At 43.7% G+C, this 25,720-nt stretch overlaps 1 protein-coding gene across 2 annotated transcripts; it reads left to right on the forward strand.

Annotated features, from left to right (window-relative positions):
* The first annotated feature begins 12,109 nt into the window (after positions 1 to 12,109).
* Positions 12,110 to 15,661, forward strand: CDKN2AIP (CDKN2A interacting protein). Of its 2 annotated transcripts, none has more exons than XM_058803593.1 (3): positions 12,110 to 12,333; positions 12,429 to 12,559; positions 13,295 to 15,661. In XM_058803593.1, the coding sequence occupies exons 1-3, from the start codon at positions 12,110 to 12,112 to the stop codon at positions 14,860 to 14,862; spliced, it is 1,923 nt and encodes a 640-aa protein (XP_058659576.1). In that variant the 3' UTR covers positions 14,863 to 15,661. The 2 variants fall into 2 exon arrangements, with proteins under 2 accessions (XP_058659576.1, XP_058659578.1); XM_058803595.1 differs by having other exon boundaries at positions 12,142 to 12,333; positions 12,429 to 12,528.
* The last annotated feature ends 10,059 nt before the right edge of the window (positions 15,662 to 25,720 follow it).

Raw genomic sequence — 25,720 nt, forward strand, 5'->3', positions numbered from 1 at the left:
AATATCCAATCTAAACCTAACCCCTTTCAGTTCAAAGCCATTCCTCCTTGTCCTATCACTACATGTCCTTGTGAAAAGCCTCTCCCAGCTTTCTTACAGCCCCCCTGTGCGTTCAAAGGCAATAATCAGGTCTCCCCAGAGCCTTCTGTTCTCCAGGCTGAACAACCCCAGCTCCCTTGATCTTTCCTCACAGGAGAGGTGCTTCAGCCTCCTAAACCTCCTGCTCTCCTCTGGACTCACTCCAACAGGCCCACATCCTTCTTATGTGGGGGACCCCAGAGCTGGATGTAGCATTCCAAGTGGTGTCTCATGACAGCAGAGTGGAGGTAGAATCCCCTCTCTCACCCTGTCAGCCATGCTGCTTTTTATTGTCACCTCATTGCAAAAGCTCCCACACCTTCTCAGTGATTTCTCATGGTCAGCTCTTCACAGCACTGACTCCTTCTTCACAGCACAGCCAACAAACTGCATCTCTCCTCACTCAGCTAACCCAATCTTTTGTAGCACTCGTCTTCTTACTGGACACAGCTGTGGCCTATTAAGGACAGGCCTGTTCCTAATCTTTGGTGATTGGTACAGCTGCAACTCCTCACATATGAGATTACCTTCTGCACTATTCTCTTACATTCTATCCCTCCACAGCTTTTGGTGCAGCCCAGGACACTTTTGGCTTTTTGGGGTGCAAGTGCACATTTTTTGGCTCATGTCAATCTTCTCATCCACCCATGCCCCCAAGTCCTTCTCTTCAGGGCTGCTCTCAATCCCTTCCCTGCCCAGCCTGTATTCATGCCTGGGATTGCCCACACACACACAGTGTTGCACTTGGCTTTGTTGAACTCCATGAGGTTTGCAGAGTCCCATGTCTGGAGCCCGCCCAGGTCCCCCAGTGCATCCCTTCCCTGCAGTGTGTCAACTGCACCACAGAGTTTGGTGCTGTCAGCAAACTTGCTAAGGGTGCCCCCAACATCCCTCTCTATGTCACCTTGCCAAGGTGTTAAACAGTGCCTGTCCCAATACAGACCTCTGAGGAGCACCACTCCATCTGGACATTGGGCATTGACCACAACTCTTTTGAGTGAGACTATCCAGCCACATCCTTATCTGCCAGCTGGTCCATCCATCAAACCTGTATCCCTCCAGTTTACCAACAGGGCTATTGTACAGGACAGTGTCAAATGCTTTGCACAAGACCAGATAGATGATGTCAGCTCTTCTCTTTTCCACCAATGCTGTTATCCCATTGCAGAAGGCCAACAAATTTGTCAGATTTGTCCTTAGTGAAGTCATGCTGGCTGTCACCAATCATTTCCTTATTTTCCATGTGCCATAGGGTAGTTTGCAGGTGGATCTGCTCTGTGATCTTGCGAGATACCAAGGTGAGACTGACTGGCCCCTAGTCCCCTACATCTTCCTTTTCTCCATTTTTAAAAATGAGGATTACACTTCCCCTTTTCCATTCAGAGGAAAAACTTCACCAAACTGTCACAGCTTCTCAAATACAATGGACAGTGGCTTAGCCACTTCCTCTGCCACTTCCCTCAGGACCTGTGGATGTATCTGGTCCCATGAACTTGGGCACCTTCAGGTTCTCAAAACCTGATCTCCTAGAGCAGAACCCAATCTTCTTTCTTTGAGTCCCTGTCTCTGCCCTCTGTAACTTGGGCACTGTGGCTGGAGAACCTGTCAGTGAAGACTGAGGCAAAAAAGTTGTTGCTTACCTCAGCTTTCTCCATACACTAGATAACCACATTCCATTTCCTTACAGACAGGGCCTACATTTTCACTAGTCTTTCCTAGTTATTACTGATAGCTCAGGACATTCTAATCAAACCTCTGTCTCATCTATCTGTCAAATGGAAATGAAACAACAGAGAGAAGTTGCCAGAACGACTACATGAGATCCTTTAAAAAATACAAAAAAAAGGAGAAAGATTTTGTAATATCCTTTATCCCACAGGTCATTCTGAACACTGCCTCTTGAACAATGCTTCTTCAGCTTACCTTGTTCTTACAAAAAAGCACTAACCTTCCTACAAACATCAACTTGAATGTTCAAATTTTGAAAGAATGCTATGTTTATACATATATTAAACAGTTACTCAAAGACAGCAATTCTGCAGTCAGTGCTTTGGGGATATATTTGCCATGCAGTTACATAGACACAGAATTTATGTTGCAGTCATGATTGTATCTCCAATCTGAAACATTGCTTTGTCTCACTCAAGGGGGAAGGCAAGTCTCCTGATAAATGTACTGGAGGAGAATGTGCTTTGCTCTTTGTCATACTGCTGTCTGCCTCCATGACCTTGCAGCAGATATTCATAATTTCTATAAACTTCTGGTGACTGAAAAAATTACCATCCCCTTCTTTCCTGCTCCTCTCAGTACTTACAGCCTTAATTAGGAAGTAAAACAGAATGAAAAGTAAAACAGGTTTTAAGAAGCAGCTATGTTGGATGCCCATTATTCCACAGCAACAACTCAGAGCCTGAAAAACACACTAAAAAGTGCATCTTCTGTTTTTACCAAGAGGGAGGTAAACTCTGGAACAAAGCCACATCTGACACCTGTATGTGGCAAATGCATCTGTTACTGAAGCTAAACCCTACAGGGGTAATGAACAAGAGGCCATGAGCAAACAATATCTCTCTCTGGCTGCACACATATGGGCTCGTGCAGCAGTTTGTGCAGAATCCTCCAGCCAGGTCTGAGCTGGACTCACAGCACTGTGTATTTGCGTGTTACCACAATGTTGTATCTGACCTAATTAGCACCATGTCCAATCTAATTAACACCACCTACCACAGGGTTAAGTACTTTGGGTGCAACAGCACTCATACACAAGTCTACAGCTGCTGTCTCCTATTCCACAAGTAACTCGATGAATATATGCTGTCCTGTGCTCTGTTGCATGGTGCAGAGGTGCCCCCTGTTGTGTTCCTTGTTTTTTTAAATAGCAAACACAGAAAATTTTATTTTATTGCTTCCAAGGCAATATGCTGCTCTGCTCATTGCTGTTTTTCTATTCTTCTATATAACTGAATGGGAAAAAGAATGCTTAGCACACCAAGATACTAGGATGAAATATTTTTAGGATATGCTTCTACATGTGTCTAAAAAGGACCCAAACAGTAGAAACAGCTAGGTGGAAAGAAATTCCTAAATCTCTATGCTCAGCTGCCCATGTAAGTGCTGACTCTCTGCTATCATATCTCTGGGGCACTAATTTACAATTCTGTAAGATGTTACTGTAAACTGCTTAGTAGCAATGCTATGTCCATTTGCACAAGCATGAATGATGATCCAAGGTGTGAAAGCAACAGAAAATAATCCTTTGATATTTATATATGACCTTAGGGAAATACATCTCCTCCAGGACATAGCTTTGGGAATTTTTTCTCTTAAAAAAAATTTAAAAACCCCAAATATATATATATTCTATTTAATCTCTTTTAGCTTATCAAATAAACTGATAGACTGTGCCTGTTTCAAGTTAACACATGGACACATTAAGTGTAGTAACAAAATCCAAAATTCCTACAAGCAGCTAAACTGGGCATTATCTGCTGGCAGTTTATAGTATGTGTCATGGTAATAGAAAATCTTGAGAGATCTGAAAGATGCAGCAATTGCTCCAGGGAGTGTATTCCATATGTTGAGGGTGACCAAAAGGACATCATTAACACAGCAACGAGAAAAGCAGATGGAGTAGATATGGAGACAGAGAGGACAGGCAACGACAGGAAAAGACAAAGTTGTGAAGTGCTGTGGTGCAATTGAGGCCCAAGCTGAGCTGACAGAGTACCCAGGTGCTGCTGAGTGGGTGGGCTCCATGGGCTCCTGAAACAATAACCAGGAAAGGCTTCAGAAGGAGTGAGTGCTTCTGTGCTGGGTTAGCTCCCATAGCCGGCTCACTTGGGTGGGATAAGCACCTGTGCTGGCACCAGGGAAGGGACAGGAACCAGCCCATGCTGGGGGCTGAGGAAGGAGCTGCAGCAGCACCCTGCTGGCAGCAGGCAGCCATGAGCTTGGCTTAACATCAGAATCACAGCCCAACAGCTGGCAACAGCCCTACACAAACCAGCACAAGCCATGGCTGCTCCGCAGCCCTGCATCTCTCACCGCTTGTCCCTGCTGCAGGCCCAACTGCCTCATATTGGAGAAATAAGTTGGTTGTAAAAGGCTCCTCTCCTCCCTCCCCCATGCTATTTTTCAGCCAAATCAGGTTCCTAATCTGGTTTATCACACAGCTGAACAAAACAACTGTGCCAGCAAACCAGCGGGCATATCAAAGAGACAAGCAGGGATGGCTGGGAGCAAAAACTGTCTTAGGCCAGCACAGCTGCCAAAAAAATTGTCAAACTGCATTCTCAGAGGGCTACAGGGTTTGCAGAGAGAGGGAAATCTATGGGGATACACTAAAGAGGTAAGTACAAAAAGGAACCACAAAAATAGGCCAGGGAGATAAGTGCAAGAATAGTGTTTCAAGGGACCTTTTTGACAGGTCAGGTCAGGCCTGGGAAAAAAAAAAAAAAAAAAAAAAAAGCAGCTGTCATAAGCAGGATGAGACATAACAAAAGCCTTAAAAGGCATATCTGTGATGTGAACAAAGATAAGAAGATACTTTGGAGAAGAAAAGGAAATAAAATTCATATCCATCAAGATAAACAGGTCAAAAAAAGAGCGAAGTCAAAGATGACTCCCATGACTCCTACAGGTCTGACTGACAGAGTGTAATTGTGCACCTTCCAGACAGAATTGCAAACTCCTTATCCAGGAAAAAACAGTGCTCCTTGTGTAGGGACTGCAGATGGAGTTTCAACTCAGGAGGTTCTCTGAAACAATATACTACATTTCCTCAGCAGGTGGAAGCTTTTAATCCTGAATGCCTTCCTAAGTGTTTTTTTTCAAATTAGCTTGAAAACTAAAATACTTGCACTTGCTCATAAGGATAGAAGTGAACAGCATTGCCATGGAGGACAGGAGTCAAAATTTTTCAGATGCTTTGTAAATCTTTACTTAAGAATCCAGAATGGGCCAAAGCCACTTCTCTCAGCCTTTACCTTTGTTGGGGAAGAAGGGGTATTCAGATTCAGAAGCCTTGACTCTGCCCCCACTGTAATTTTGCTACTGTCAAAATGTAGAACTGCAGCTAGGAGTGTTTAAGAGCTGATTTTGATAAATTATTACATCAGGATGGAAAATGGGTCCACATTTGTCTGTTTCAGTAATGGAATGAAAAAGTAAGCCACTCTCAATTTTTGGAATTATACCCAACTTCTAGAGATATTTCCAGGCAATCTTGTCTCCTTCAGTGCCATCCAGTGGAATTAATGTGAAATATCACTCATGCACAGGGAGGATATACAAAAATACAACAGCACAGAGCACACAAAACAACTCTACATTTTCAGGAGCTGCTGTTCATACCAGGTAAATTGCAGGTTGTCAGGGATATTGGTATAACAGTAATGAAAAACAGAACCATGATTTCAAATAGCTATAATTCAAATTAGATCTGACACTGCTGCCTGTATTCTCAGGAAAGCTCCTTATATAATTTCTAAAATAGTTATTTGTGTCTGAAAAATATGTAGGACATACAAAAGTCACACTGGTACAGCATGGTATAATGATTTAACAGCATCTGTTTGTGTAATGCTCCTATCCGTAACTCAAGCCAGCAAAACATTATTTGTAATTTTGCTTCTCCTCTGAGGTATGAATACCTTAACTGAAAGATCAGGGATATCTGGATTTACAGGCACTCACATTATCAGTAATACAGGATTTTTAACATATATTCACACACATGTATATTGTGTTACATATGTGTGTGTATGCAGACATGCATACCTGCTGTATACATGGATATGCACACACACAAATAAAATGTAGGTATGCTGCAGCCTCACAATAGATTCTCTTTTACATAAAACCTCCTTGCCCTTTTAGGACTTCCCTGAATCCTCTCGAATTACAATGAACTCATGCCAATATTTGCATTAACATTCCTAAGGCCATTTTCTTGATTTTTCCAACTCCAGGTTACAGCTGCCTGCCAAAGGCCTGAGGCTTCCTACCTAAAAACTCTTTAAAGGTGGCTTTCAAGATGGGTTTCTGCAACCAAATGTAGTTCTACCTCTTTCTGTTCCTTTATAGGACACAGAAAAGACAAGAAAACATCTTTTTCTAAATTAAAAAGTCAGAATATTTTCTTGGTTTTACTTACCCTAGCATATAACTATTGGAAATGGAAGAAAAAAAAAGTCATTGAAATGCTAATGTCTCTGTGCTTGTGAGTTTTAACTTTCCTTTCTCTAAGTCTCTGTTCAAATCCCAGTGGTTCCTCAGTCAATGCTCCCCTTCCCATCATAGCTTGTCCCTTTTCTCAGAGTCAAGATTTGATTCTGTTTGATTTTGTCAGCTCTACCAATGTGCTCTCATTCTTCTAGTTTCCTCACTAGCCTCCATGTCTATTCTCTCATATAGATTCCTTGTCTAATGTACTTGTTCCATTGCCTTGAACTCATTCTCCTATGTTTCTCCTTGAGGACTTCCCTTCCTTCCTCACCTAATCCCAGTGTCCTGTCCCTATTGCTCTCATGTTAAGGTTTTCCACTTCCAACAGTTTCAGTCTTGCCTCCATACTTACTGTTTCCTTCCCTTCAGTCAGGTCCTTGTTCCCTCACCATTCCAATAAGACACACTCAAAAACCTGTGAAAAAGAGAAAACAGCAGCTTTTGGGGAGCATGGGGGATGATTTCCATAGTCTCACTCAGTCCACAGACCCACCCCAGCCCATAGTGGCAAACAGAGGTCTCTTTTGGGCCCACACCAGGGGAACACATGACTGCAATACTAGTAAGGATGGCAGGGACACATCCTAATTCAGGAACGTGGCAAATTCATTTCTTCAAGGCTCGTAGATTATGCTCCATGCAGTCAGAAGACCAGACACCTCAATTTAGCTTTCTTCTGACAAATTCCAAGTTTGCTCTAGAGTATAAAGGCATTTAAGAACCTCAAATATAAGCTCTCCACAATAATTTACCCTAGAAAAAGCCCTTTTTTCTTAGATCATATTTGCTAGTAGTAAAGTCATCCTAAACTTCCATCCTCAATATGGAACATTTCATGCCAAGCAGTGGACTTCTGGCAAGTGGCATGTTACCTAAGGCATAGTTTAGCAAGAAAAATTTAGCAATTGTTATGCTACCTTTAGCTGTAGTTGAAGTTTAACAAACTTATTTAAAGAACAACAACTGACAACCCTATTGTAGGCAGTTATATATGTAAAGTATAATGTATTACTAAATGCAAAATAGTGTTTAAGTTAATAATAAGAGCATGTAAGTGTAAAGGAAAATTGTTATGAATTCACCTTCCTTTCCACCCTTAGTTTTTATACTCTGTAATTACAATACATTTTCCTCAGCTGAGCAATCTCAGAAGAGTGGATGATTTTGTAATCCAGAAGTGCTTATGGTAGCATAAGAACAGTTGCATAATAGTAGTGAAACAAAAACACAGATCTACTCTAGTTTCCATTGACAAGCCTAGATAGTAATTAATGCTCTTCTAGCAAATAATTTCTTTTATTCCAAGGATTAGTTTACTGAACAGTAATGACTGGGTACTTTGGCACATACAGACACATCTCTGTGGAAGTGCTGTCCCTTGCCTGGGTAGGAGAACTTCGATGATCTGCTCTAGCAGAACACAGAACATGATATCAGGAAACAACAAAACGTTTCTGCCCCATCCTTCTTCAAGCTGCATTTCTAATGAGCTCAAACCAGAGCTCTCCAGTAGTTTACTTATTACATATAGCAGAGACCAACCAAAGATGGTGTTCAGGGGATTCACTGCACCAGCCCAGTAGTATTCCACTGTTACTGGCTTTCTGTGGCAACAACTCTGAGCTCCCTTTGCATTGCATGATGTTAAGGGCACAGCTCTCATATTAAGTTGAGTAGGGAATGTAACTGCACAGAACATGATTGAATTCAATGAGAGATACTGCCCTCTATGTTTCAGTGGGACTTGACTTTGAAGAAACAATAATTCACTGGTTTATAGAGGCACAAATAAACTTCTTATACAAGAAGTGCAGGTGCAATACTGTGATTTATAGACACTGGTATGATTCACCTTTAGATTTTTGTTGTATCTTGCCAAAAGCAGCTATTATCAAACCCCAAATGACTCCTAACAACACTACTATCGACATGGCATTTAGAAGTTCCTTCCCTAATGGGAACAAAACCATCTCTTTTTCTTCCAATGCTGAAAATTAAATGCACAGCATTAACACCATCAGTGAGGTGTTTAACCTCAAAATTGCCTTTCCTAGCGAGAATGAAAATCGTACTTGTTTTGTTTTTCAAAATTAACAGCAATGATTTTCTCTCTTTTCTAATACACATACTTATCAACCTGACACACAGTATATCTCTTAGTGCTCAGAGTACTGCAGGTATACACCTATGCTTGTCTGTGCTCACCATCCCATACTCCAGGAGTAGGATTTATCCTGCTTCCAGTGTGATTCAAGCACACATTAATAAAGTAGAAAGAATATGACTGGAAAAAAGCAGCTAGGGAAGATGAAAGGCTCATTTTAAGTCATATTTGTACCAGCAACAATACATTGATGCAGCAGTAACACCAGAGAAAATGAACCCAAAATTAAAGCACAGGGCTCCGGAAAGGTACCAGACTAGAGAAGCTCCTCACTACAACCAAAACTGTTGTGAGCCATTCTACATGCATGCAAAACTGCTCCTGATTATTCTCCAGATGTCACCAATATTTGTGTCCACACGTAAGGTCAGCGGGCAAAGAGGTGAAATGGTTCTCAGTTAATTTGTCCTCTAAAACTGTGCAAGAGTAAGTTCTTTTAATCAGTCCTTTAGCCACTCTAAGACTGGATAATGTGCTGAGTCTCCAACACTCCCTAGAACAATTCTTCTGCAGGAGCCCAGGACTCACATGTGAGTCCACATAATCTCATGCACACTGGGTGACTGGAAGCACTCACAAGGCCCTGAGGTGTGGAGTCCTGTCTGTGTGGTTTGGCTGTCATTAACCCAGCAACACCAGAATATGAGATCCCTCTCTGGAGTATGAAATCCCAGAGGATTTCTGGAGATCCCTCTGAGTGTATGAAATGTTCCTATCACCATCCTGTGGAATCTAACCCTCCCCAGCTCCCACCCTTAACTGGTATATGAGCAGCTCAATGTGTCTACTTGGCAGCTCAGATGCTTGTGGAGGAGGACAGGACATCCTTGTCTGTACTGCTTGCTCTTCTTCTGCAAGAGTACAGACAATTCTGTGCAGCTACTCAGGCTTGGTTGAATTCCTGCTCTCTCTGAGGGGCGGATCTCAAGCCTGGGTCAAGTCCCAGCCTTTCATTAGAAAGCAAACTGGCTCATTGAAGAGCATAAACAGGCTGGCAGAATGGATGAACTTGGCTGAGGTGCAAACTCAAACCTATGTTTGCCAAGGATTTCATTCACCCATCAAGGTCTGTGTGAACCATGAAGTCAAGAATTGTGGTATCACAGACTCAGAGGTCTAGGAGACAAGCTCACCTCAGCAGAAACCCTAATGTAATAGACCATGCCTCTCTTGTATTTGAGGAATTATATTACAAGATAACCACATATGGGACTGATACAACTAATGCCTCGAAATAGATGTGGTGACTAGTTTCTAAACTTTCTGACACTGTTTAGTAACAAACCCATTGTTCCAAGACACCCACAGCAGAGAGGGTACAAACTTTCTGCCCTTTTCTTCCTGTCAGCCCCATCCCATTCATTACTATTCCCTTGCTCTCTGCCAATGCACAAGGTAACATTGCGTGGCCTAACCAGAAAAGCAAAGAAAAAGCACTTCCATTCTAACAATGCATAAAGAGCAAAAGTGCATTGGACTTCTTTTTTCTGACTTCATTTCCTTAACCCCTCAGTTTTTGCTCTGTAGAGGTACTCTTAGTTAAACCACTACATAACAATTTCCACAAAATAAGACATCTAAGTCATTGAGGAGAAAAATACTCCGTCCTTCAATGCAATCTATCCTGTAGTTCAGTTCATGATGACATGTAGGTGTTAAAAATTGAAAACTTAAGCAAACCCAGACTTTTCATTCAGGAGGAAAAATCAATACAACTCTCCAGGGACAGCCCTTTGGAATTCAGAATTCTTTATTCTTTTGCACTGATTCAGCAAGCCCTATCTCAGACTGAAGCTTGTGGTATTTTCACAGTGTGCTTATCCCTTTTTCACAGAGAATTGTTCAAATGGTCTTAAATCAAATTCTGGAGTAATATTTTGCAAACTAAAGACAGCCTACAGAGATGCAAGAGCAATTAGCTGAACCCTTTGTAGCCAGCAGTCCTCATTTAATGCTTCCTCAAAAATGCTACAACAACCCATGCCCTTGCCACTAACTTTCTGTCACATGCCAATGTTGTAAAACCTGGAATATGTCAAGATTATTTTAAGTCTGAATAAGTCTTTGGTGCAAGCCATCAGGAAAGGAGACCTAATTGAGAACAGGCAGCATCCCTTAGTCAAGGACATCTAGGAGCTAACAGGCTTTAAGAATGGAGCAAATTAAGACATTGATGTACATCTATGTACACGTTTCTAACTTGCCAAGTACTCAAGGTCCATGTATCCTATACCTGAACTATCTTCTTATAAGAGTAGAATTCATGCCTATAGGTCAAAATACCCCTGCCCAGGTGAAGACCCCTCCCCAGAGCATTGGATAGAAGTTAGCTGGGGTTACATAACTTGTATGGAAATTACTAACCAAGCATAATAGAGGGGCTTCCCTTGGAAAGTAACTAACTCCAAACTTCTGTGTAGCAATAATGGCACGAAAAGTCCGGAGGGGTGTACCTGATTTGTGGAATACCACTGAGCACCCAGGCTTGTGCAATTCTGAAATAAATAGTCATTGTGTCTCTTGAGTATGCAATTTTGTCCTATTGCACACCAGGCAACAAATCCAATTGTATGGACAAAACCAAGGAGGAAAAGGGCAAAGGACCTGAGGGTCCTTTTCCTTTCACTGGTGGAAGATGATCTGGGGGTGCTGGTGGAACATCAGTCAGCAATACATGAGCCAACAGTTTGCCCAGGTGGCCAAGAAGACTAGTGGCATCCCGGCCTGGATCAGAAATAGTGCAGCCAGCAGGGAAGGGATTGCCCCTTTGTACTCAGCACTGGTGAAGCCACACCTCAACTGCTGTGTCCAGTTATGGCCACTCAGTTCAGGAAGGCCATTGAGGTGGTGGAGCAAGGCCACAGAAGTGAAATGAAACTGAAGGGTCTGGAGCACAAGCATTATTAGGAGTGGCTGAGGGAGCAGGGGTTGTTAGAAGAACAGAAGCTCAGGGGAGATCTTATGTCTCTCTAGAACTACCTGAGAGGAGGCTGTACCGAGGTGGGGATCGGCCTCTTCCCCCAAGCAACCAGTGACAAGACTAAAGGACACAGTCTTAAGCTGCACGAGGGGAGGTTTAGGTTGAACATTAGGAGGAATTTCTTCACAGAAATGTTGTGAAGCATTGGAACAGGCTGCTCAGGGAGGTGGTGGAGTCACCATCCCTGGAGGTGTTTAGAGGCAGACAGGACTTGGCACTTAGTGCCGTGGTCTAGCTGACAAAGCGGTGTTCGGTCAGAGGCTGGAGTCCATGATTTCAGAGGACTTTTCCAGCCTAAGAGATTCTGTGATTCTGAGGTAAAACACCACTTGATCCCCCACAAACAACCCGTAAAGCAGAAGTTTTGTTCACGCTTTCGCCAGTCACAACGCAGGGCTGGCAGCCGCGCCCAGAGCACCTCTTTTCCCCCGGTACCCCGACGTGTGCGGGTGGGACAGGCCACGGCCGGTTCCGGTTGAGCGCCAAGGCCCAACCGGCCCGGGGCGCTTCGCTTCGCTTCCCTTCCTTTCCCTTCCCTTCCCTTCCCTTCCTTTCCCTTCCCGTCCCTTCCCGCCCCGCCCGCTCCGGCCCGGCCCATGCGGATGTGAGCTCACGGCGCGCCGGGCGGAAGCAGCGGGGCGGGTGTTTCCGCGGCGGCGGCGATGGCGGGGAAGGCGGCGGCGGGCGAGCCCCTGGGGCGGACGGCGGAAGAGGCGGCCTGGGCAGAGACGCTGCGCGGGGCCTGCGAGCCTGAGCACCACTGGCGGTACCGCCGGGAGTTCCTGCTGCGCAACGTGGGGGAGCTGCCGGCGGCGGGCAGCGCCCAGCTGCAGCGCCTGGTGTCCCTCTCCATGGTGTGGGCCAACCACGTCTTCCTGGGATGCCGGTGGGTTCAGCGGAACGCGCCGGCGGACGGGGGGACGGCGCTGCGCGGCCGCCTGACGAGGCCCCTTCCCTCCTTTCCTCTTGTCGCCCCTCCAGGTACCCGCCGCAGGTCATGGAGAGGGCGCTGGAAATGGCCGAAGGCATCCAAGTGACCAACGCGCCTGTCCACACCACGAGAGACGAACTGGTTGCCAAGGTGAAGAAAAGAGGCATATCAAGTAGCAATGGTTAGCAGATCATAGCTGTGACAATACATAGGAGTCTAGAAAATGCTTGTTTCTGAATGTTCTCAGTTTGCCTCGGGCTTAGAAAGTAGTCAAAATAATTTACTTTTTAAACTCCCGCTAATAGTTTCCTCTCTCTGTGCTATTCTTTTTCTAATATAATGTCTCTAAAATGCACATAATGTGTACATAGTCATTTGGTGATGTAGAGCTGTTGTTTTGAATTTCTACAGCTGGTGCAGTTTAATCTGATAACTTGTGCGTTGTGATATGGGCTGCTGTGCTCCAGCTTAAATATGTTCTTGTTACTTTGCCTTTGTTGCCAGTCAGGCATTGTTGCTGTGTAAGAAACTGAGTTTCTTAAAGTAATTCTCAGACAAATGTTCTAAAGATATTTTGTGGTATTAGTAGACAAAATACACTTCCTTTACTTTTAGATCAGATAGCCTCTTTAATGTATGTTGGCTAGTTTTAGTTTGGATTTCAAGAATAGAAATACATACTTGGGTCCAAACCAACATCTGAAACCTCACATGAGTATTGTCCGGATTTTGTCAAAAAAACCCAAAATTCTGAAATTGTAGGTTAATACTTGAAACAATGGTTCAAGTGTATTGCTAATATATACCCTTTAAATTCACAGATAATATTGCTAGAAGGTTTTAGATTATTTTTCTCTACATGGCTGTTTGATAGTGCAGAAATCAAAGAGGATCACATATTTTACCTGTTTTGCAGAAGGGGTAGAGGAGCCATGCAAGAGACAAGCTGTTGAGAAAAGCAGAGACTCTAAGAGTGTTGGAAAGGATGTGAAAACAACCAAGGCAGAAGGAGTGAAGGAAACAGAGAGCACCTTGCCCAAAAAGCAGGAAAAAGGTACTAGCAAAGATCCAGAAACTTCCCAGTCAACTTGCAGTTCAGATCAAGAAATGGTTGTAGTCTCAGACATAGAAACAGAAGGAAAACCTGCTAATGCTGAAAGTACTGCTGAGAAAAAGCCACCTGCATCTGAAAAAGAGCCAGGAAAGAAGCCTTGCTCAAGCCCACCTAAGGAAAGCAAGTGTGAAAATGTGCCATCACCTGAAAAGAAAACTTCAGTAAGTGTAGCACCACTGGCTGCCAAGAGCGCCCCTCAGGCAGCAGCAGTGGAGGCAGCAATACCACCAACCTCCAAGAGCACCCCGCAGGCAGCAGCAGTGGCAGCAGCAGTGCCAGTGACCTCCAAGAGCACCCCACAGGCAGCAGCGGTGCCACCAACGTCCAAGAGCACCCCCCAGCCAGCAGGGGTGGCAGCAGCAGTGCCAGTGACCACCAAGAGCACCCCACAGGCAGCAGCAGTGGCAGCAGCAGTGCCATCAACGTCCAAGAGCACCCCACAGGCAGCAGCAGTGGCAGCAGCAGTGCCACCCACCTCCAAGAGCACCCCCCAAACAAGTGCTGCATTGCTGTCTTCCAAAACCCAGGTGGGTGCCCCAGCATCAGTGCCCAAGAACGGCGCTCAGGTGAGCAGCTCGCTGCTTCTGGCCCCCAAGAGCGGGACTCAGGTAGGCTCCTCGCTGCTGCTGGCTTCCAAAGGGCCGGCTAAGGTGGGCTCCCCGCTGCTGGCCTCCAAGAGCAGCGCGGAGGTGGCCGCCTCGCTGCTGGCCGCCCGCAGCGGTGCGCAGCCGGGATCCTCGCTGCTGGCTGCCAAGAGCAGCGCCCAGGCGGCCGCCTCGCTGCTGGCCGCCCGCAGCGGAGCTCAGCAGGGGCCCTCCCGGGGTGCAGCTCAGGCAGGCGCTTCCCTGCTGGCCTCCAAGAGTGGCGCGCAGGCAGGCGAGAGCCCTGCCAAGGCTTTGTGCAAACCGCTAACCAGCGAAGATGCCAAGGAAAGACAACCTTTTTTCAACAGACTCTACAAAGCTGTAGCCTGGAAACTGGTTGCTGTTGGAGGCTTCAGTCCTAATGTAAATCATGCAGAACTTCTAAATTCATCTATTCAGTCTGTAAAAGCTACGTTAGATGTTGCTTTCGTTCCCCTGAAGGAACTTGCAGACTTGCCTCAAAATAAAAGCTCTCTGGAAAATATAGTTTGTGAACTGAGGTGCAAGTCTGTCTACTTGGGTACTGGCTGTGGTAAAAGTATGGAAAATGCCAAAGCAGTGGCTTCAAGAGAAGCTTTGAAATTATTCCTCAAGAAGAAAGTTATTGTGAAGATATGTAAAAGAAAATACAAAGGTAGTGAAATTGAAGATTTGGTGCTTCTGGATGAAGAGTCAAAACCTTCAAATTTGCCTCCAGCTTTAAGAAATCCTCGTGAGATCTTGTAGGGGAGAATCACTGTTTGTACTGTGTATAGTATTTCAACACAAGGACTGCAGGTTAATTTTGTACTTTGAAAATGTAGGCTTCCAGATATTTTGTATTTCTTTCTCAGTTTTGCAAGACAATGATAGTTCTTTCACTTGGTAGCAATTGTATAAAACTTGTTAGAGATGACAAGTGCACATTTAAAGGTATTGCCTTAATATACAGCACACTAGTGTGCTGTTGTATTTGCAAAATAGTCTACCTAACTCTTCTATTTTTAATTAAACTATTAAGGTACAATTTGCTGTTTAAAACCTGACATTTTTGTAATTCTTACAATTTGATGGTAGTGTGCTCAATTGTCTACCATATCTTTTCTAGGCTTGTAGAAGTGTGTACATAGGGACCATAATACTTGAATAATTGAAAGTTGTTTAAAAATTTCAATCAAAAAGTTGAATTATATGTTTCAGGCTTGTTGCTCATAATGTTCACTGTTGCACATACTAGGAGAGAAAGTAGTTGGTTGACTATTTTTATGGGATGTTTTCATAACACTTGCAATATAAGTGACATCCGGATCCCATTTAACATTATGCTATCAGGTTAGAGCCCTTTTAATATCACATTGGCAAATTAGCAATTAGCAGTCAAGTCACAGCTATTTCGGCCACCAAAACTGTAAGCTGATTAATTTATATGGTGAAGTATCATTTACAGTTTCGTTTGGTACTTTTTTTTCCAAATGAACATCGATTTCTATACTAAGTATATTTTGACTGCTACTAAAACAATAAAACCTCTGTGATAAGCACTGTAGTATCTTGGTTTTGGCTACTAAATATTCCAGCCATTTCAATAATACTGCACACCTTCAGTAATGCTTTACATTGAGTGACTTCAAGGTGTAATCCCACAAGAATTAGTTGGTTTCTTTAGGTGTGTAGCTGAAATACTATAAAACTGATAGAGGGGACCTGTAGACTATGAATTTCAACTTTTGTAACACCAAGGTAAGCAAAATGAAAATGCTGCTGTCTGCTGGAGGCAGCAAGTGTATTGTAAAACATTCATTCTAATCAAGCCCTTCCTTTGCTACATTTTTACTCCCTGTACAGAATAGTTTGAGGCAAAGAAAGTGGGAGATTACCTTTTATTTTCAATGTTCCTGAAATACCTGCACAAACTGCATGTTTTGGTATATTGGATAATGACATGTAATTGTAAAAACATAATGTCTTCAGTGCTATTTTGAATTAATCTTGTCCTATTACAGTAGTTAGCATCATTTAGTGGTGTCCTTACACTTGACTGACAGATCCATTGATCAAGTGCTAGAGGAATGAATAGGAATTTCTGGGAACTCAGTAGTACATACGTCCACTTTCAGTTATTTTGTATGCTTTGGGACTAAACCACAGTGGTATTTATCCTGTACCCTGTGTGCTTTTGAGCAGCAGTGGCTGTCCAGTCCATAGCACCAGAAGGCTGCAGGGTGCTCGCACTTCCTGGTGGCTGGTTGAGAACCTCCTCCACCTGACCCCTGCGCTTCTGTGCGCTCGGTCGCCCTTCGCCCTAGTTAGGTTTCTCAGGAGTTCCCCCCTGGCATTCCTGGAGCACCACCTGGCGTTCGGAATGCAGTGTGCTAAATTGTGACTTAGTGCAAGAATTGGTGTCCGCTTCTAGCGCAGGGCAAGCTTCGTGCCGTGCTTAGGAGCTGTGGTATTCATGATGGGAAGTGTGAGATGTGTTTTCAAGTAGACACATGTAAGGACTGTGCTCGTGAGGCAGGAGTTGCATCCCGTGCCCTCTGTACTACAGCTTTCTCTGCTGCTAGTTCGGTCACCTCCAGATCTCTGGGTCAGAATTGCAGCACATGCTGTGATGTGAAAACCTGTGTTTCTTGTCTGTAAAGCAAAGCTCTCAGTATTCACTGACCTCAAGGGGCTGTTAGGGCAACTGTGTTAAAAGGCTGAGGTGCTAGATGCCTTTTTTAAAAGACCTGATTTAGAATTACTTTTTTCAAAATTTTGAATGTTATTCCTCTTTGATGTTTGGTTGTGAATCATTAAAGAACAAGTCTGTAGCTACTCTTAAAAGAAACTGAAAGCTGAAGTGTGTTATTTTTATTTCACATTCTGCATGGAAAGCAACTAAACACCGATTCACATACAAGTGAATAAGCATTAGTCGAGTTTTCAAATGAGAATCTACTAACATTTTGTTAGCCCTAAAGGAAGAAGGAAATAGAAGGAACTGGCTGTGGCAAGATGTGTTTGTTCTAAAATCCTGTGTCCGTCCTCCAGCTACTGTCCTGGTCTCTAGTGACTGGGATGCTGGTCTTTACTTGTTGGACGCTGCTGACGAGGGCCAGGGTGAGCACCTGCACTTACACTGTCGGCATGCAGAGTTGTCTCGGGGGGACAAAGCAAACCAACCAACCGAAAGGAAAACTGACCCCGTTTTTTCTACGGAAGTACGGGAAATCGCAGCCATCAGAAAGTGACTCCCGTTTCCTCTGCTAGCACAGCCTAAGCACGCAGGGCAGGGTCCCTGCGGCCAGCCGCCCGCTGGCTGCTGTTAGCCGCTACCGGGTGCGCACCCGTGCGGGGTCTGTCGCCGCCGGCCCCGGTTGCAGCCTGCGGGCCCTGGGGCGGCCTCAGCGCGGCGGCCTCAGCAGCGGCCACACGGCGGGGCTGGCGCGCCCGCCCGGCTCGGGGCGGGGCCGAGGCGCTCTATTTGCATAGCCTGTTCCCGGCGCCCCTCCGTTCCTCCACGGTCGCCTTCCGCGGCCGTCCGTGCCCCTCAGGGGGCGGCCAGGCCGCCTGCCCACTGTGCATCGCCTGCGGCGACCAGCAGGGAGGCAAACGCAATGTAGAAAAAAAATCCAAAAAAAACAAACACTCACCCTGCCTCAGAAGTTCTCCTGTCGGCCGTGGTTTATATAACGTCACTAGAAAGCGGACGATGCTGGGATGTTCTGAAGACCTGCTCGCTAGGCTACGCACGGAGGACAGCCGTTCCTCACGGGCCTCGCGCCCGCCTAGGGGAAAGTCCCCGGACCGCAGGCAGAGAGTGCCGGGCGCTGCCGCGCCCCCGCCCGCCGCCGCTGCCTCACACCTCCCGCCGAGACGCCTGCGGGCCGAGCGGATGAGCGCGGGGCGGGCTCTCGTCACGGCCACAGAGACGCAGGTAGCGCGGCAGGCGCGCTAACAGAACGGGGCTCACTCTCAGGCCATCCTCTTTTGCCGGGCGGGGGCTGCACGAAACATCCCAGGGCAGGCTGGTGCCTCCCTCAGCCTTGCGGGGCGCAGCAAAGCGTGTGGGGGTAACCGCTGCTTGCCCGACAGTGGCGTGTAGGACAAGCGGCCCGCGCCGCGCTGCTGCTCGCACCCGCTGGGCTTCAGGTGCCTCCTGGCCCGCAGAATTATTTAGGTTGGAAAAGACCTTTGAGATCATCGAGTCCAGCCTTTGGCCGAACACCACCTTGTCAGGCAGACCACTGCACTAAGTATCATGTCCAGTCTTTCCTTAAACGCCTCTAGGGACGGTGACTCCACCACCTCCCGGGCAGCCTGCTCCAATGCTTGGCAGTCCTTTTTCTGTGAAGAAATTTTTCCCATTGTCCAACCCGAGCACATGCTATTGGGGAAGCACTTCGGGCAGAGCACTTACCTGTAAGTGCTTTCCCTCCTTCCCCGCTCCGGGAGGCAGCAAGAGGCCCGATGGCAGTACCCTGACGGGGTACGCGCACCCCGCAGAAGTTCGTGGTGCCCCAGCACAGGAGGGCTCGGTGGCAGGCTGAGCACAAACGCGGACACAGCACCCAGCACGGGCCACGCTCTTCCAGCACAGCGGCCACTTCCCCAGGCTGTGCTGTGCGGGGCACACCTACCCCCGGCATCCCCTGCTCCACCTTCTCAGCTAAGGAGTGCATGCCGCCAGTGTTATTTGCCCACTTTAATTAGGTTCTCATGCTTAAACTCCCAGGGACTAACTCTGCAAGATGCTGCTGCCTGCTGAAAAACTGAATTAATGTCATAGGCAGTGCCACTTTTGCCTCTAGTATGTCAAGCAAATAGCACATGATCATGCCCCACTGTGGAATAAAGCCCTCTGCTGCACTACAGTCATGTCTGGGTATAAAAAGTGACAGAAGAGCACAGCAGAGATCCCCAAAATGACATAAAATTTGGGCATCTCAGACCCAAAATAAATGGTTTATTACCTTACCCAAATTATCTTTATTACTTTACCCTAAAAGATCCCAAGCAGTCCAAAGACAATGCTTCCTTCTGGTTCATTCTGTCTTGGTATTTTTGAAGTTCCTGTGGTGAGGCCAGGTCTGCTAAACAGTGTCTTTCTCTTTGGCTGAGCCTCAGACATGTGGCCTATGTGCAGGCACAGTACAGTTTGTAAACCCTGTTAGTTTCCTGCACCTGCTGTTCCTCTTCCAGAAATATCCTCATGGTGACCTCTTTCCAGCCATGTCAGACCAGTGTGCAGAGTGGGGAGCACCTCTGCAGAGTGGGTGGTGTCAGCTCTGCCTGCCTCACATGAGAGCCCTGGAAGGGTTCACAAGAAACCATCTGGCCTGAGCTGTTGTTTTGGTTGCTGTCATAGCCACTTGAACTACTTGAATGCCTTTCTTTTCTCCTGCGATCCTGCATGTGATCACCTATATGTATGTGGGAAAAGAGAGATTTTAAATTAAAACACTATCAAAGAACCCATCCTGAAAGAAACAACTAAACTGGGGCACAGCTCTATGAAGTCTTGTTTTTTTGGCCGAGAAACTGTGATGAAATCTCAGTGTCCCAGTTTCATCTACTAAAAGGATATATCTAAAGCTGTATGAAGCACCTGCTGTACAGGCTAAAGACCTCAGTCAAGCTTGTGGAGACAAGCTGAAGCTTGTGCAGTAACTGATGTGTGCTTGTTTTTCTTTTTTGCCCCTAAAATTGCACCATAGCACCCTAATGACTTGAACTGGTTCTGTGCACGTGAACAAAATGGTCTCACTTGTAGGTTATGGTAAATGTTGGTCTTCAAATTTGTTAGTAGGAGAAAATATGTCAAACATCAAACTTCTCTAGCCTGTAGGCTAAACTAAACTGACATGATATGGTCTAGTGGTCCAGAGATTGAGGCAAAAAAGCACACATTGAAAGAATTTTGATGCTGTCTCTCTCTTTCACTAGGCAAATCTGTCCCCTAGCTTGTAAGTTGCAAAATACAGAGAAAATAAAAGCAATATCTGTATTTTTAAAGTTTTTCTTTCAGCTAGATTTTCACTTTTGCCTAACTTATAATACGCCACACTCTTTGTTCAGGTAAGAACAATTGACTTGTGTTTGTGTATGTGGCTTCTAGATGGTTCTGTTAGTTGCCACTGCCACAGCAAAGGTACTGCCATTAGGTAGGTTAAGCATTTTTTAAAAAATGCTGTCATTAAATCTGCTGTCAGGATGCACCAATTTCTAGTCTGTGATTAATTAACACTCACTCACAGATGAGGAATTAGGAAAACAGGTTTTATGCTGATACATGGTAACAGTTTCAAATATGTTGTAGGCTAATCATGAAAATAGTGCATGATAATTTCTGAGCACTACTGCCTGTTCCTAAGGTAATGGAAGATTGAGTTACAGTGGTTACTAACTATATATTTTCCTCCTCTAGTAACATTCCTGCAAATAAAAAAGCATTGCTCAGCTCCAGCATCTGAGCCTGCAGCCCTTTAAAGTTTTCATGGCCACTAGTGGTCAAGTAACATTAACTGTTAAGCCCAGGTGGGCTGCAAAAGGACTTCTTCTCAATATGAATGTAGAGATTAATCACATTGGGCAAAAGATATTTTGTCACTAGTAAGAAAACTGATATAACCAATGGATTTACTAAATCCTCTGATGTTTTACATTTTACATTTCAAATCTTCCAGAGAAAAGACAGCTGAGAGAGCCTTTAAGTATCCAAAGGAAGAGTCAAAGAGGATGGAGCCAGGCTCTTCTAGGTGGTTCCAAGAAATAGGACAAGAGGCAGCATGCAGAAATGGATATACAGGAAGTTCCACCTGAATACAAGGAAGAACTTCTTTACAGTGCAGGTAACCAAACACTGGAACAGATTGCCCAGACAAGTTGTGGAAACTCCATCTCCAGGGAGGTTCAAAGCTGTCTGGACACAACCTGTGCAATGTGCTCTAGGGGACCCAGCCTAAGCAGGGAAATTGGACCAGATGACTCACTGTGGTCTCTTCCAGCCTCCCCTGTTCTGTTATTCTGTGATTTTAACTGCAGCTAAGTTCTATGTTCAGTCAGATGCTGCCTATATTTTGACAGCAGTCTTCCAGCCTAAAGCCTCCTTTACACTGGAGTAAATGCCACATTTCTCATTATTTTGGGGAAGAGGATGTTTGAGGGGCAGGAATCTATTAATCTTGTTTAACCATTAATTTTTCTCACAATTACAACTGAATAACACAGAAAATGTAGACTCTGTGTGCTCTTGTGAAGAAAACCCTGTACATTTGTCATATCCTAGTAGTAAAGGATAATACCACTTTTTGGTAACTGGGAGTAAGTGATGGCACTGAAAAATTTGCTTAGCAGAAGCACTGCTGGAAAACCCCTAATGTGGGTGATTTGGTGCTATAGGGTTATTTTGAAGATATGAAATTACTCTCTGGAGCTTGGAAATGACTATGAAATTACTCTCTGGAGTTTGTGGTGACTTTTCAGTTGCACTAGAAATTAATAATTTTTACTAGGTTAGGATAAGCAGATTCCAAAGAAGAAAAAAAAATCCACACTAGGAATCACAGAATCACACAGAATCACAGAAGTTCAAGACTGGAAGAGACCTATAAGATCATCAAGTCCAGCCGATGTTCTAACTGTTCAACTAGATCATGGCAGCAAGTGCCACATCCAGTCTTTTTTTGAATTCTCCAAGGGAAGAGGGAAATAAAATGAGGCTTCCTCCTGTTTGTTGCAGAGTTTTAATGAAATATGCCAAAACTCTGTCCAAGTTTTCAGGGAACTCTGAAATTCATAAATAGTAATCATAGGCATGTAATTTCCCCTTTTTTGCACACAGAGTGGAATTCATTCCACTGACTCCTGTGACAAGAGACCTGGGCTACCCTTACAGTCAACAGAGACATTTTTAGAGCAATACCTATTTATACTAAGATTTTCTCTCATTCCACATATTTAGATGGGTGACTCCCACCTTTATTTCCTGAACTGGAAAGAAAAATTAACATCTGCAAATAGGAGAGTATTATGAATGTCTTAAACCTTCACCTACTGAAACTTTCTGCAGGTGTACTGTCTGCCCTCATTTAATAATCTTGATTACAAAGGTGCACTTGTGTAAATATGTTCTTCACAAAAGGAAGAAGTAAGAATGTGTTTTTGACGTGTGCTCAGCTGATCAGCACTGTCCCCCTCCTCTGAGGAGCTGCACTTCCTATGCCAGCCAAGCATGCTCCACAGCACCTGTGAGAAGCTGGTGGTGTGCAGCCCCTGCTGGTTTCCAGAGGGTATTCCAAACAGAGCTGGTAGCCTCTAAAAGGAGCAGCGTGGTTCTACTCAAAACAAAGTGACAGTGTATGAGTGTGCTCTCATGAAAGCAATGAAGTCATATATAAGTGAATTTCTTAACATGTCTTGCCTTGGACCTACCAATTTCTCAAAACACGTTTTGCTGTGCCATTAGAGTATGGAAACTGAATGTGAAGAACCATAATAAATAAATAAATAGTTATTACAAAACAAAGCATGGAGTATACTTAGTCTGCACTTTTAGTCCCCTTTTCAGTCTGCTCATGGTGAAATTAGTAGAACCTATCTGCTTAAAGAAAAATTGAGCAGGATATTGTGGCTGCCCTCTTTCCTGTCAACTTGTTAATACAAGTCAACTGGTTACTAAGATTCAGGAAGAGATTTTCTATTAGAGCATATTGGCAGAAAACAGAGTAAATGTTGTGGATAAGGAAGAGCATACATCTCCTGATAAGTGCAGGATATTTGTCACTTGGTACTAGAAAGCTCTTTGGTACAGTCGAGGATGAAGCTAACAGGGAAAAAAGCACATCCCAGTATTTTCAGGAAATCTACTGTTTAGTTTATCATCTGATTGAAATTATCTGTTGTCAGCCCATGTCTTATTTTTAAGTATTCTACACTTGTGTAAATGAAAGAGAAAAATAGTAATAATAGTGAATTCATATGATTTGTATTCCACTAGATAAATCAAGCCTAATATTTTAAGAAATCAAACAGCAATGTCTGGCATTACAGGGATATATCTTTTTTGGATGACCTGATGTTAGAGAAGCTTTTGAGAATAGCTTGCCTGGTCAAACACAGCAGTACCTCTGGCAAGGATAGCCTCTTCCCAGAATATCAGCTGTACAACACTCTGCTATGGCCTTTTGCTTCTTTCAGCTGACTCTTAAGAAGCCCATCTGGTTTGTACTTATACTTTTTAAAATCTATTTATTTTTATGGTATCTCGGATAATTCTTCATGCTTTTCGTCCCATGGAAGACAGAGAAGCATTTGTGACAAGAAATATGTATCATCAAAAATCAGTTCTTTTGCTTAAAAGAAGGACCTTGTTGTCATCCTTTGAGCATTCCTACTAAATGCTAAGAAGGTCTTTCACAATTACAGCCCCCTATGGACTTGTCCTCATCAATAATGCTGCTTTTCTTTTTCCACAGCTTCCTGGGTTATCAATAAAAAGCAAGGGAAAAAAAAAACAATCCCAAACAAAACCAAATAAACCAAATAAAACCAAAACCAAACCAATCCAAACCGAATCCAACAAACAAACCAACCCCCACCCCAACACAACAAAACCAAAAAACCCTCACCAAAGTAAAACAAACAAACAACAAACAAAAACCCAAACCAAAACCAAAAGAAAAAAAAAAACCTAACCAACTTATGTATTATTATGTGAAACAGGATAGGAATCATGGGTGGTTTGAGAATTTAAAATCAGGATTATGAAAGATGAGAGGCAAAAGTTTAATTGGGGAAAATAATGGATTAAATCTCTGGAAATATTTTTATCATAGTAAAATCTGTAATATAATGAAATCTTTCACAAAAAGAAGGGGAATACTTTGGTTTGGACTTTAAAAACCTATACTGGTAATTTTTAAAGAAACAAAACCTGTTGGGATCTATTCTTCCTGAAAACTGTGAATAGTTTAGAGATATATAAATAAATCTAAATAAACTGGATATAGGAGTTCTCTGTATTACTTACCCTTGGTGGACAACTACTGAGATATATGTGATGCAATACACCCTAATATCACATCTCTGTGTATGTCAACCTCAAGCTGACAGTTTCCCACTTAGCAGAGAGGGTTGGTGGAAATATGTGATCATTCTGCCTGTCCATTTCTACAATTAGCAAGGTTTTGCTCTACCATGCCTGTTCCTATCTCCTGATTATTCTCACATACAGACAGTGAAAGAAGGGACACAATTGGTTCTCAGAGCTATCAATCAACCTGCAAACTTGAGCCCAATACATCAAAATTCTCCTGTGCTTGCTCCTAGCCATTTTGAGCCATGAGCAAAGCAGGGAATTCAATCAGCTCTTCTTGCTTTCCTTTCCCCTGAGGCTTCAAACATGCAGCAAGCTAAGGCTTCTTTTTCCTAGGGAAGTCTGGTTCACTGCCACTGCTGCATTCTTGAGGTTCCCCAAAATTAAAAATTTTATTTTAGTGTTTGAAAGCAGCAGATAACACTAAAATTCAGAACTCATTAGCTATTCTCTGCTGTACCTTAGATACTGTTTCCCCCATAGTGACAAACAGCAAGTTTTAGCACAGAAACCACCTGTAACAAATGTTATGAATTATTTTCTTGGCTATTTCTTTATGGACAGTTCATGCACAGTTTCTTGTGAGAAAAAAAGAGTTATGCCAAAATGTTTGGTTTAAATTAATATTTAATAATAATTATTATTTAATTTTAAATATTGTTAATTTTGATTGAACATTTTTGCTTTGTTTTTTCTGCTCTCTAGGGGAATTTCCTGTTTCTTAACTTTATTTCTTCATGAGATGGCAGAATGTTACACCTATTCAAACTGACTATAAGCAGAAACACAACCCCTCAAAAGAGCCAACACCTTTCTCAAGGACATTGTATCAATTATATAAATCCAGGTCCTTTTCACTGGCGTAAGTGTTATCTGTTAATATTATATCAAGTAATTCAGTCTTCAGTCACTCAGAAGTGACAGCAATGACCACTACACAGGAAAGTTTCAGTGAGTTAGTGCCGATGGAAGCCAAGGTAACCACGTTATTGCCACTTGCTAAATCTATTTGTGCAAAAATGAGACAAGTAGCAAAAAATTATCTGAGGCTTCATTAAGCTGAGCTGTAACAGTGCACACACACACAAAAAAAAAAAGCAGGAAAAAAAAAAAGCAAACAGTTGGTTTTACAGATGTTACACTGTTAATTAAAACTGTTCATTTTAAGATGAAGGTGCCCTCTTAAGAACATGAACACTCAGAATTACAGACTTCCTGTTTTTTTGGCCAGAGTGACATCAGTGTAGTGAAGGATGTTTTGAAAGTACTGTCTACAACTTTTTCATTCATTTTTATGACCTTGCCAACACATTGCTGACTTGGGCAAAGCTGACTGGCTGCAGCCACAATTACTCAACAGCTTGGACATAGACATATGAAAATCCCTGCCATGTAGAACATCTGCCTACAGCTGTGCGACTTGGAAGTTAGGAATATTTAAATAGTTCTGTGAACTAGGGTCTTAAGAAAATAACACTTGCAGACTGCCATCACGTGAGATATTAATTTTCTTGTAGGAGTAGCCAT

This window comes from Ammospiza caudacuta, chromosome 4, assembly GCF_027887145.1.
Source record: "Ammospiza caudacuta isolate bAmmCau1 chromosome 4, bAmmCau1.pri, whole genome shotgun sequence".
In the NCBI taxonomy this organism is placed as follows: domain Eukaryota; kingdom Metazoa; phylum Chordata; class Aves; order Passeriformes; family Passerellidae; genus Ammospiza; species Ammospiza caudacuta.

Bases quoted from the DNA above. Each gene is read 5' to 3' on its own strand.
- CDKN2AIP (XM_058803593.1), top strand. From the start codon at position 12,110: ATGGCGGGGAAGGCGGCGGCGGGCGAGCCCCTGGGGCGGACGGCGGAA. The intron at 12,334-12,428 runs GTGGGTTCAGCG...TCGCCCCTCCAG, and splicing joins CACGTCTTCCTGGGATGCCG to GTACCCGCCGCAGGTCATGG. The intron at 12,560-13,294 runs GTTAGCAGATCA...CCTGTTTTGCAG, and splicing joins AGGCATATCAAGTAGCAATG to AAGGGGTAGAGGAGCCATGC.